The sequence below is a fragment of the Coccinella septempunctata genome, chromosome 2 (genome assembly GCF_907165205.1).
Source record: "Coccinella septempunctata chromosome 2, icCocSept1.1, whole genome shotgun sequence".
Classification (NCBI taxonomy): domain Eukaryota; kingdom Metazoa; phylum Arthropoda; class Insecta; order Coleoptera; family Coccinellidae; genus Coccinella; species Coccinella septempunctata.
The window spans coordinates 26188358-26200004 of record NC_058190.1 but is presented as its reverse complement, the minus strand read 5'-3'; the positions used below and the strand labels follow the sequence as shown (position 1 = coordinate 26200004).

Genomic DNA, 11647 nt, shown 5'->3' with positions numbered 1-11647 from the left:
ACAATTGTCGCCACTGTCTCGTTAGAATCACAGTACGACTAATGTGATGTGAGCGCCATTTGTGTTCCAAAAGTGTTTTAAGGCCCTAAAACTGTTTAAAATATTAATTCGAGAACATTTGCAGAAACATATGAAATTTTGTGAGATTTCAGATGGCCATTTTGATCGAAGATTTTCCGAATGTTTTGAATGATTCTCGTACCGCCTTATGATCATCAAACTCATTCTAGTTGGTGATTATTGAAATTTTCGTCTTATATCTTGGTGAAAAAACATCGTTCCAAAATTATTGTATGGTGAAGAACTGTGTATCAAATAAAAAGAAAAATGGGAATGTAAGTATCAAAACTGGTAACAAGTGACTCAGTCATTCATTGATTTGTATTTTCAGTGCTATGGAGTGGATACAATTTTCAGGGCATAAAGACCTGGAAACACTACTGACTGAATCATATGCAGTGAACATTTCACTGCAGGACCTGCAGGTCAATTGAGAACTGTTCATCCACGTAAATTGTTGTATGCAGGAAGCATCCCTTGCATGAAGGGCCTATTGAAGGGAAATTATGACTTTTATACGTGCATTCAAAGATTCTCAATTGATACTCCTTCAATATATTCAGAAATGCAAAGGTTTTATTGATTTCTTTTTGGGCATCGAGACTGTCAAATTGTTTGGAAAGTCAAAGTTTTATGAAACCTCCTAAAAGTGTTTTGTTCATTCATTAATCAATTTGAATATTGTGTCATAAAGAGACTATATCAGAAAGAAATTATAAAGAAACTATACTGACGGGCTAACATACAGGTCTTGTATTATACTTCTTTAAGTTTTAATTGCGATTCCGAATAGTTATATGAGTAACTGAAATGTGTATGCTATATGACGTTATAATGATTATTGGTTCATATTGATTTCTGATACAAATTGTACAAATTCCACTAAATTTATAATATCTTAAAAACGTATTTCGTAGAAATAACACCTTTGACGTATAGCAGATCACAAGTGTGGTCCTAGTCAAAGATCTATTCGTTGTGAATAATTTCAAATTTTTGTGAATGTTTGAAAATTGCAAATAAAAATATAGCATTGATCTCAATTGATTCCAAACAATGTTCATATGAAAACTAACATCCTAGTCACAAAAAAAACCATACTTTCATCTATGCATATTATAATAATAATAATTTATTACATGAAATATATCGCCAAAGATGCCTCAGCGGCGGATGATAGCTGTCTTTATGGCTGTGCGACACATGAAACTATCCAGCACATCACCGTGGGATGTCAGAAGTTCGCGGGCACGGAGTACAAAAACAGACATGATGCCGTTGCCAAGATTCTTCACCAAGAATTGGCACTAAAACACCAACTTCTAAGTTCGAAAAAGGTTTCTTATTACAATTACCATCCGGATGCTGAGTTGGAAAATGAACATCCCAAGCTCTACTGGGATATCGCACGGTTCTCACAGACCGGAAAATAACCCACAATAGACCAGACCTCATATTGCTCAATAAGGATGAGGACAGAGCACTATTCATCGACGCGGCCATTCCAAATAATAACAATCTTCTAGATAGGCACAGTGCACACTGAAAAAATTCCAAAATACAGAGATCTCGAGGAACAAACCAGAAGACAGTGGAAGGTATATAGACCATCCTTATTGTCATTTCATCTACAGGCCTTATACCGAAGAAACTACTGGAGAACTTGAGGAAACTTCAGTTGGACGAAAATATCTATAGAGTCATGCAGAAGGCGGTACTGCTCAGAACGGCGAGAACTGTACGCAAGTACATGGGGAATGCAGAGGAACACCGTCTGCGCCGACAGGAAGTGCGGGTGGAGCAGGAATCCAACCTACAGCAGGGAGGCGAGGAGCGACCCGGACCCGACCACCACCACGAGCCCGAAAACCTGGCAAGGGCTCCAACAGAGCTTAATCCTTTTGATATCTGAGATATCTGGGATAAGTGAATTTTCCTCTGGAGAGGAGTGTGAAAGCCGCAAGGCTAAAGTCATTTATTGATCCTGTAGACAACACAGTGTATAGGACAAGTCTTTGTACAAATTATTCAATCCTCATTAATGATTAGAGGACAATCCTGATAAAATTCAGAATAATAACATTTGGATATCAGTATGTTCTTGACTTTTATTTTGAATGGTGTTAAACTGAGGGACTTCAAAGTTTTAGGCAGGCAGTTGTACATTTTGATACTCTGATACAAAGGAGAGTACTCAAACTTACGAGTTTTATGCTTCGGTAAAAGTAAAATATCTTGATTTCTAGTGTGATAATCATGGTAATCAGATAATTTGGTCCATTCATCAATATTTTCTTTAGCATAGAGCAAACATCTGAATATGTAAATACATGGCATTGATAGTAAGTTATGTGCAATGAAAGTTGGTCGACAGGATGTGCGTGCAGACAAATTGAAAATTCTACGTATAATACGTTTCTGAGCGACGAAAGCTCTGTTGAAATCAACACAGCTACCCCAGATTAAGATATTATAGGAAAGATGACGGAAAACAAGGCTATAATAAACTTGAATTAACGAACTGAGGGGTAGCGTATCCCTTTCTCTTTTGATTGCATAAAATGAAGAATTTAGCTTACTGACCAGCTCTGAAGGACTGTCATATTTCACTCCATCCACCCTAATAACTACTGGGTCATAAGATCTTTTTTTTCCACTAGTGAATGACTATACTCCACTGTGCTTCACTTTTATTATCCGATTTCTCAATAACTGAACTGTAGTACCTCAATTTAGCAGATTTTATTGATGAGTTGTGAAGCAGTTTTGCATTTTTATACTTGATTGAAGTGGACGGTGAACGCACCAACGTATGGATCCAATATAAATTGTCTAAATTTCGTTTACTTTGTTGAATTTCAGCCGTGAACCAACTTTTTTGCGCATTAGTGGAAAGGATTTTCTTAACGGGACAACATAAATCTAAATAATATAAAATTTCATTACTGAAAGCTTGAAAGCATATGATTCAATGACTCTGAATGGAAAAGATCGAAAAGTTTTATGTTTTTTTTTGACAATTTCTCCATTGTTGAAATCCTAATATGATAGACGTCATATTCTCCTGTATCGAATTAATGCTGACTGTTTTCTTAATCAACAATACTCCAAATGAGAAGATGCAAAAAGTCATACTACAAGCAGCGATTTCAATATCTTATCCTGAAAAATGCGAAGCCATAAGTTTGAAAGAGAGAATTGTCGGTGGTACGGAATGTTCGGTCGAGGGGATACCTTTTATAGTTTCAATACGTTCTACAAGTCGTTTAACACATTTTTGTGGAGGTTCTCTAGTAACACCCCAATGGGTTCTTTCGGCCGCCCACTGTTTCACCCAACCAGAAAGACCCTGGGAAATCACAGTTCTCGTTGGACTATCGAAAAGACAGAGACATAAAACACAGGCAGTTCAAGTGGAAAAAATTTTCAAGCATGCAGATTACGATGAAATAGAGATCATCAACGATATTGCCATGGTTTTTCTCGAAAAAAGAGTTATCATGTTTATTGGGGTAATTGCGCTAGTCAAATTGCCCATAGAAGGGTTGGAGGATGATCTATCCCAGTACTGCAAAAAATTTATGGTTGCGGGTTGGGGATCAACCCTAGCCTGGTTCGCGAATCCTCCTGTTTACAAGCCATCCGTGTATTTGAAATGTGTCGATTTACCATACATTCCCAACCATGCATGTATGCGATATGGGTATGCTGCGAAAAATCCAGATATAATCTGCACACTTGTGCCAGAAGGAGGTAAGGATGCGTGTCAAGGAGACTCCGGAGGACCTCTTTATTGCGGTAGAACTCAATATGGCATTGTTTCTTATGGGGCCGGCTGCGCATCACCTAACAGGCCTGGATACTATACAAGAGTTGATAAATACTTGGCTTTCATAGAAAAAACTATAGAATCTTATAGAAGTAGATCTGATGAGCAGTGTTCCATTTTGTTGGGTCCAATTCTATCGATTATTATATTTATTTTCTTTAAATACAGAATTCGGAGATCGTATATCACCATATTCTGGCAGTCACCTAATAATTATTAGTATAGTATTAGGGCGATCGGCCACCGAATGCGAAGTTGCGCGAAGCTGTGCATTTTCAGTACTAATATAATTGACAAGCTACAAATCAAGTGACGTAGCTCGTGATTTAGCATTGAAAAAGCACAGCTTCGCTCAACTTCGCATTCGGTGGCCGATCGCCCTTATACTTCGGAAAAGCAGAGCTTTATTACGATACTAGATATCTACTCAGTTCTGTTGCAGGCTTATATATTAATTGACACAAGTATGTTTTCAATTCGTACGATAAACAGCTGTACAAAATTCAAATAACCGTCGGTAAGCGCATAGATTCACATATAATAAGTCTATAGCTTTATTCGGGTTCGGCTTTCGGACAGTCCGAGAATGGTTCTAGAACTGCGCAGAGGATTCGATACTAGGGCGCAACAGTTTTGCGCAGTCCTAGAACAATTCTCGGACTGTCAGAAAGCCGAAGCCGAATACAGCCTGTAGATCAATGTTCATTCGCAATACCAACCTGAATTCCGCAACACAAAATCTGAACTTATGGGCTATTACCAACTTAAATTCGATTTTCCACAGCTACTCGAGATGTCGATCATTCTTGAATGGACTATACCATACCTCATAATTGACTCAGTATTCGCGAAATACTCTATCCTCAATTCTTTCTCACTATTATAATAATAATAATAATAATAATAATAATAATAATAATAATAATAATAATAATAATAATAATAATTTTAGATTATTCCGGCCTGCAGATCTTGGGCCGAGATACTAGCGCACAGAATGCAGAAGGCGGTGTTGCTTGGGTCACTGCATATCATCAGATCCCATGAACTCTAGATGCCACTTGCAGCTCATCTCTTTTGTTAAGGGACGCTGCAAGGGCCGGACGAAGAACTTCTCCGTCGAAAGTGTGAGGGGTTTTTAGTGAGTAGCCAAACAAGATCTCGGAGTCTCACACTACCTAGAGTGCGGACCCTCTGGGCGCCCATAAAGGGTTTTCCCCTCACACGAAGGAAAAAAAAAAAATAATAATAATAATAAGATAATAAAAGAAGAGGAATCTTGCAGCGGTCTCAAGAGCAAGGAAGGTTGGAACAACAAGCTGAGGAGCAGGTGACAGATGCTTTGAGCCAACATCAGCAATTGACGGTTGACATAACTCAAGAACAAGCTGTAGCCCTTTTGAGTGATATCGCGGGCCGAACAAGGACTGGTACACGCTCCAACAGGCCAACAACGGAACATGTGAGAGATGTTCCAGATATAGAACGCGCTGAAGAGCAGGTGACAGATGCTCCAGGCCAACAACACCAAGCGATGACTCACAGAGGTGAAGCTGTAGCCCTAGAAGCAAGGCCAAGAACGGAACAAGTGAGAGAAGTTCCAGAGATAGAACTAGCTGGAGAGCAGGTGACAGATGCTCCAGACCGACAGCAACAAAGGCCAAGGACAGTGAGAGATTCATCAGAGTTAATCGACAATACGAAAGAGGCATTTGAGGCTGCCGTTAGAGACCCACTGATCAAACCCACCCGGATAAAATCCAGACACAAGGCTGAAGATCTAGCCGTTTTGAATAGCATCATTCAAGATCATCTTAACGAGACCTGTTCACTGGAAGAGGTGGAGGCTGCAGTGAGAGCAGCCGCTTATCTACTATGTCCACCGAAAAGTACAGCTCCGAATAATAATAATAAGCATAGGAAAAGGCTAAATCAACTTGACATCAAAATAAAATCGATGAGGCAGCAGGCATCTTGGTACCAATGTGTCATAGATGTTCTGAAAGGAAAAACTAAACCGAGCAAGAGAATGAAGGAGATGATTGAGGAGCTTCGTGCTACGCATGGTACCGTTAACTTGCCCACAGTCCATCTACTGAAGCAGAAAGCTGTAGATAAAATAAGATCACTTGCAGCAGCACGAAAGAAATTGATAAGGAGAAAAAGATGGATCGAAGATAACAACACCTTCACCGCGGAACCATCGAAATTATTTCAACCTCAACAGCAAGAGGTGCAAAACCCACCATCACCTCAGGACGTCGAAGAGTTTTGGAAAAGCCTGTACGAACAACCAGCAAAAACCAGGGATACTCCAGCACTTCCCAGATTCCAGCAGATGTGTGATCAAACCCTACAGCAGAACGACGAACTTTCTGAAATATCAGCCGAAGATATTAGACAAGCCCTTAAGAACAAGAATGATTTCACAGCACCCGGACCAGACGGTATTCAGAACTACTGGTGGAAGAGCTTTCCGGCTACACATAAACACCTGGCAAGATTATTCAGCGGAATGCTGATTCGCCGTGAGCCCATTCCTTCATGGTTAGTGGAGGGTAGGACAGTGCTGATACCAAAATCAGGGGACTTAGGGCAACCCAAGAACTATCGCTCAATCACTTGCCTCAATACACTGTACAAGATACTCACAAGTGTTATTCAAGATCGAATTCTGAGGGTCATTGGACCAGTGTGGGACAGTATCTACGAACAGAGGGGAGCAAAGAAAGGAGTACAAGGATGCAAGGACAACTTGCTGATCGACAAGAGCGTATGCCTAGACGCCAGACATTACAAGCGCGACCTACATACATCATGGTCAGACTACGCGAAAGCATTTGACACCTCGCCGCACGACCTGATCATACGGCTATTAAAAATGCTGAAAGTCCACCCTAACATCATCCATGCGATAGAAAGCATCATTGCGTTGTGGAAAACGAAATTTGCCATCCGAGCAGAGGGACGAACCGTTTATACGGGATGGGTGAGGTACAGAAGAGGAGTGTTCCAGGGAGATTCGCTAAGCCCGTTATTATTCTGCATAACACTCATGCCACTATTAATTGAGCTGAGGGCAAGCAAAATAGGATACAAGGCCGGTCCACCAGGCAGAAGGAACCACCTGATCTCCCACCTTATGTACGTGGACGACTTGAAACTCTACGCTCCCTCCAGGACCGCACTACAGCAACTATTGAATATCGTTTCCGACTACACCTCTGCAATGGGAATGTCATTTGGCTTGGACAAGTGTGCTGTTTTTCATCTCCGCAGGGGAAGGGTTGATGATCCAGGAGAAGATATCCAACTGGAAGATGGAATAACTTTTCGATGTCTCGAAGAGGGAGAAACTTACAAGTTTCTCGGGATGAAACAGAGGGGAGTACTGGAGACAACCCAAATAAAGGACGCCTTATCAGCCAGCTACAAGAAGAAGCTGAGAGACATCTGGAAATCACAGCTGTCAGGAAAGAACAAAGTATCAGCTACAAATATGCTAGCCATCCCGATACTTACCTACTCTTTCGGGGTGGTAAACTGGACGGTGAACGAACTCCTCGATCTTGATAGGTCAACAAGAAAAACGATGAACATGAATCGTAGCCTTCACCCAAATAGCTCGATTCAGAGGATATACCTTCCCCGAAGCCAGGGGGGTAGAGGATTGCAATGTTTGGAATACCAACACTATCAACAAACATTGGAAACAGCAGTAAGGGTCCTAAGAAGTGAAGATCCGCTTCTGAAGTTTGTAGCTCAGCATGAACTCGCGAATCACGGAGCCTTCCTATTCCGAGCTGGACAGAGAGCCCTGGAGAAGCTCGGTATAACCGGCGTGTCGATTGATCCTGAGCGTGCTGGAGCACCGATCACTCAAGCGGACCAAAGAAGGCTAGCAAGACTGATCCGGAAGTCTCAGTCGAATACATTACTCGAACATCATATGAGTAAGAGCCAGCACTCCATATTTTTCAGGAGTTTAAAAGACCAAGATCTGTCGGAAGAATTGTCTTTCGCCTTTCTAAATTCGGCTAGCCTTAAGTCAGAGACGGAGGGATTTGTGATGGCGTGTCAGGATGGAGTAATAAATACCAGATGGTATAAAAAGAACATCATGAAAATGGACACCCCAACAATGTGCAGAGCGTGCCATAGTCAACAAGAAACGATTATGCACATTCTTTCCGCCTGCAGAGTCCATGCTCCATCGGGGTATATAGAGAGACACAACGCGGCACTCCGAGTTCTCTACTTCCATCTGAGGGCGGCATATGAGATAGACAAAGAACCGGTGCTACCATATGTGCCTCTGGAGATTGAAGCGGTGGTCCAGAACGAGAAAGCTCGAATATACTGGAACTACCCTGTCTCAACAACACGGCAGATCACTGCAATAAAGCCAGACATACTTCTTTTGGACAAAGAGCTGAAGGAATTGTTCGTCGTGGAATTCTCATCCCCTGCAGAAAACAACATAGTGATGAAGGAAGAGCAAAAAAGGCAAAAATACAAAGATCTTGTTTTCGAGCTTGGAACTATGTACCCGGGTCATAAAGTCAGGATGGTTGTACTGATCATAGGATGTCTCGGAGGAATGAGAGCCAACTACGTGGAAGAATTGAAGATTATTCCGGCCTGCAGATCTTGGGCCGAGATACTAGCGCACAGAATGCAGAAGGCGGTGTTGCTTGGGTCACTGCATGTCATCAGATCCCATGAACTCTAGATGCCACTTGCAGCTCATTTCTTTTGTTAAGGGACGCTGCAAGGGCTGGACGAAGAACTTCTCCGTGGAATGTGTGAGGGGTTTTTAGTGAGTAGCCAAACAAGATCTCGGAGTCTCACACTACCTAGAGTGCGGACCCTCTGGGTGCCCATAAAGGGTTTTCCCCTCACACGAAGGGAAAAAAAAAAAAAAATAATAATAATAATTTATTCATCCTTTCAGATACCGCAGAGGTATATAGGAAATGTCAATACATAAGTAAGCAATACAAAACTATTATTCTAATACATCAGAAAAGAATTCCTTCAAATCATAGTATCCCCTGGAAGATAACATTTTTTTGATCTCCCTCTTGAACATTCTCTCATTCATGGACTTAAACCTATTCGGCAGATGATTATATAATGCGATACCGGCATATCTGGGGGATGACTCGTATTTGGCCGTCGAGTGCCTTGGCACACAAATCATATTTCGGTTCCTAGTTCCATAACTATGGAAATCAGAGCATTTCGTGAGACAATTAATATTAGATCGCACATACAAAAGACAATTTAGGATGTAAATGCAGGGTAGTGTAAGTATTTGATAGTTCTTGAATATCAGTCTGCATGAATCTCTAGGTTTCAAGCCGAATATAAGACGAATGATCTTTTTTTGAGTGATGAACACACGATCGCATTCCGACGATCCGCCCCATAGGATGGTATTGTAGTTTAGGTGACTGTAAACAATAGAATAATATATATTCAATAGGGTTTCTGTGGACACAGACCCCCTCAGACGATGCAGAGCATAATACGAGCTATTGAGCTTACGGCATAAATGGTCAATTTGAAAATTCCATCTCAAAAACCTGTCAACGTGCAGTCCCAGAAACTTGACATATTCAACAGTGTCAAGAGAATTACCCGCAACTGTCACCGCAAGTGGAGTAGACCCACCGAAATCGCGGTTTTGAAACTTAATTATTTGAGTTTTCGCCAAGTTTATAATAAGCGAATTTTTACGACACCAGTCGAGAAATCGCTGAATAAGTTCTTCACATATATGTTTCAATTCTTCAATACTTTTCGCCCTTACCGCCAAAGAAACATCATCCGCAAACATCACTAGAATAGCTGTAACGAGATAGTCTGGTAAGTCATTAATGAACAAGAGAAAAAACAAAGGTCCCAGAACTGACCCCTGGGGAACACCTAGCCCTGAGTGATATTTTTTAGAAAAGTTGCCATTGAGGTCGACGAACATAGTACGATCGGACAGGTAACTGGAGATCCAGTCAAGAAAAACACCCCTGAATCCGATCTGGTGCAATTTGTCGATTATGAACTTGTGTTGCAAACAGTCGAATGCACGAGAGAGGTCAAAAAATATTCCTGCGTCATGATCACCCTTGTCCAAACAGATATAAATAGACTCCATAAACTCGGAACACGCAGTTTGTGTGGACCTACCGACTCGAAAACCGTGTTGACAATTCGAAAGTATCGAAAATTTTGTAAGGAAATCACTCATTCTCTGGTACACTATTTTTTCGAATACCTTAGACAGTTGGCTTAGGATTGATATGGGGCGATAGTTGGCTATGTTTTTTGTATCCTCCCTTTTGTGAACGGGTATCACCTTTGCCAGCTTCAAAATTGATGGAAAACATCCAGAACTGATGGAATTGTTGAAGAGATGGGACAAATGTTCAGCTATAAAGGGAGCGATGGATTTCAGTAACCTAGCAGTTACCTATTATACTTTGACAATGTTCTTATGCCAAAACTGATTTTACTTATTCGTAGACAGACTGCGGTTATGAATTCCTGGAATAAATTCCAATCCTATCCCGACTCGTTCCCAATTCTATCCTATATTCCAAGACTGAAGTCGCGTAGACCTTTATGGGTCAACTCTTTTCTTAATTCGAATATAAGGGACAAAGACCTTTGGCAATCTGAATGCAATAGGTGCACTATTTTCAACAAAGAATTAGTTACTGATCACTCGAATAGAGTTCCTGGTTTTGATCTTCCCAGGAAAATATAGTGTATTCTGAATCGTATAAGAACAGGTCACGGACATTGCACTAGTATGTAACAAAAATAAATCGGAACAGACGACTGAATTTCATCAATTATGAAACATATAGATGTGACAGAATTACAAACACCGGAGGAGGGGTAGCAATATTGGTGAGAACAGATCTGAAACACAACTTCAAAGGTAGATCCGTCGAAACACAAGGAAAAACAGAAAAAATGACGATTGTTGCCGAATTAAATCGTCAAAGACTCGAAATTACCTCGGCATATAAGCCACCACAAAACAATTTATTGGAAGAAGAGATAAACAACATGTTGGAAGGAATAAACCCGAAAATCTGCATCAGAGATTTCAACTGTAAATCCCCATTATGGAACAGCATAACAGAGAATAGAAATGGCAAAAAACTCAAGGATTTCGCCGAAAAACAAAATGCCATAGTGATTGTACCAGAGTTACCGACATATCTTGCTTTTGGTAGAGGAATACCAGATGTAATAGATATCGCGATACTGAAAAATATAACTCAAGAATTCTCGATTGAAACTTTGGAAGATGGAACCTCAAACCACAATCCCGTGGACTTGACAATTGGAGAAGAACCAAGAGAAAAACTGCTGGAAATAAGAGAATATACCAATCGGGCTAAATACAGCCATTTAATACAATCGGAAATAACAGAAATTCCAACAATAAGCACTCAAGACGATCTGGAATGTGCGGTTAATAAACTGGAAGAGATTATATTGAAAGCTTACGAAAAAAGCACGAGGAGAGTGAAGAGACCAGCACCAAGTCATCCGCATGGCGATACGCCTAAAGAAGTAAAAGATCTTAAACGAGAAAATCGAAGACTCAGAAGAATATATCGGATGAATAAAAATTATCTGAATAGAAGGAACTTCAACCGACATAGCCAAGTTCTGAAAAATGCCCTGAGAGATCTAAGAACAAGCAGATTGTTCAAAAGGGTTCAAGAACTGAATACAATC

The 11647-nt window shown here is 40.7% G+C and overlaps 1 protein-coding gene across 1 annotated transcript; it reads left to right on the top strand.

Annotated features, from left to right (window-relative positions):
- Positions 1-3104: 3104 nt before the first annotated feature.
- LOC123307120 (anionic trypsin-2-like) lies at positions 3105-4109 on the top strand. The gene has a single exon (XM_044889338.1). The coding sequence runs from the start codon at positions 3105-3107 to the stop codon at positions 4107-4109; it is 1005 nt and encodes a 334-aa protein (XP_044745273.1).
- The last annotated feature ends 7538 nt before the right edge of the window (positions 4110-11647 follow it).

Bases quoted from the DNA above. Each gene is read 5' to 3' on its own strand.
- LOC123307120 (XM_044889338.1), top strand. From the start codon at position 3,105: ATGATAGACGTCATATTCTCCTGTATCGAATTAATGCTGACTGTTTTC.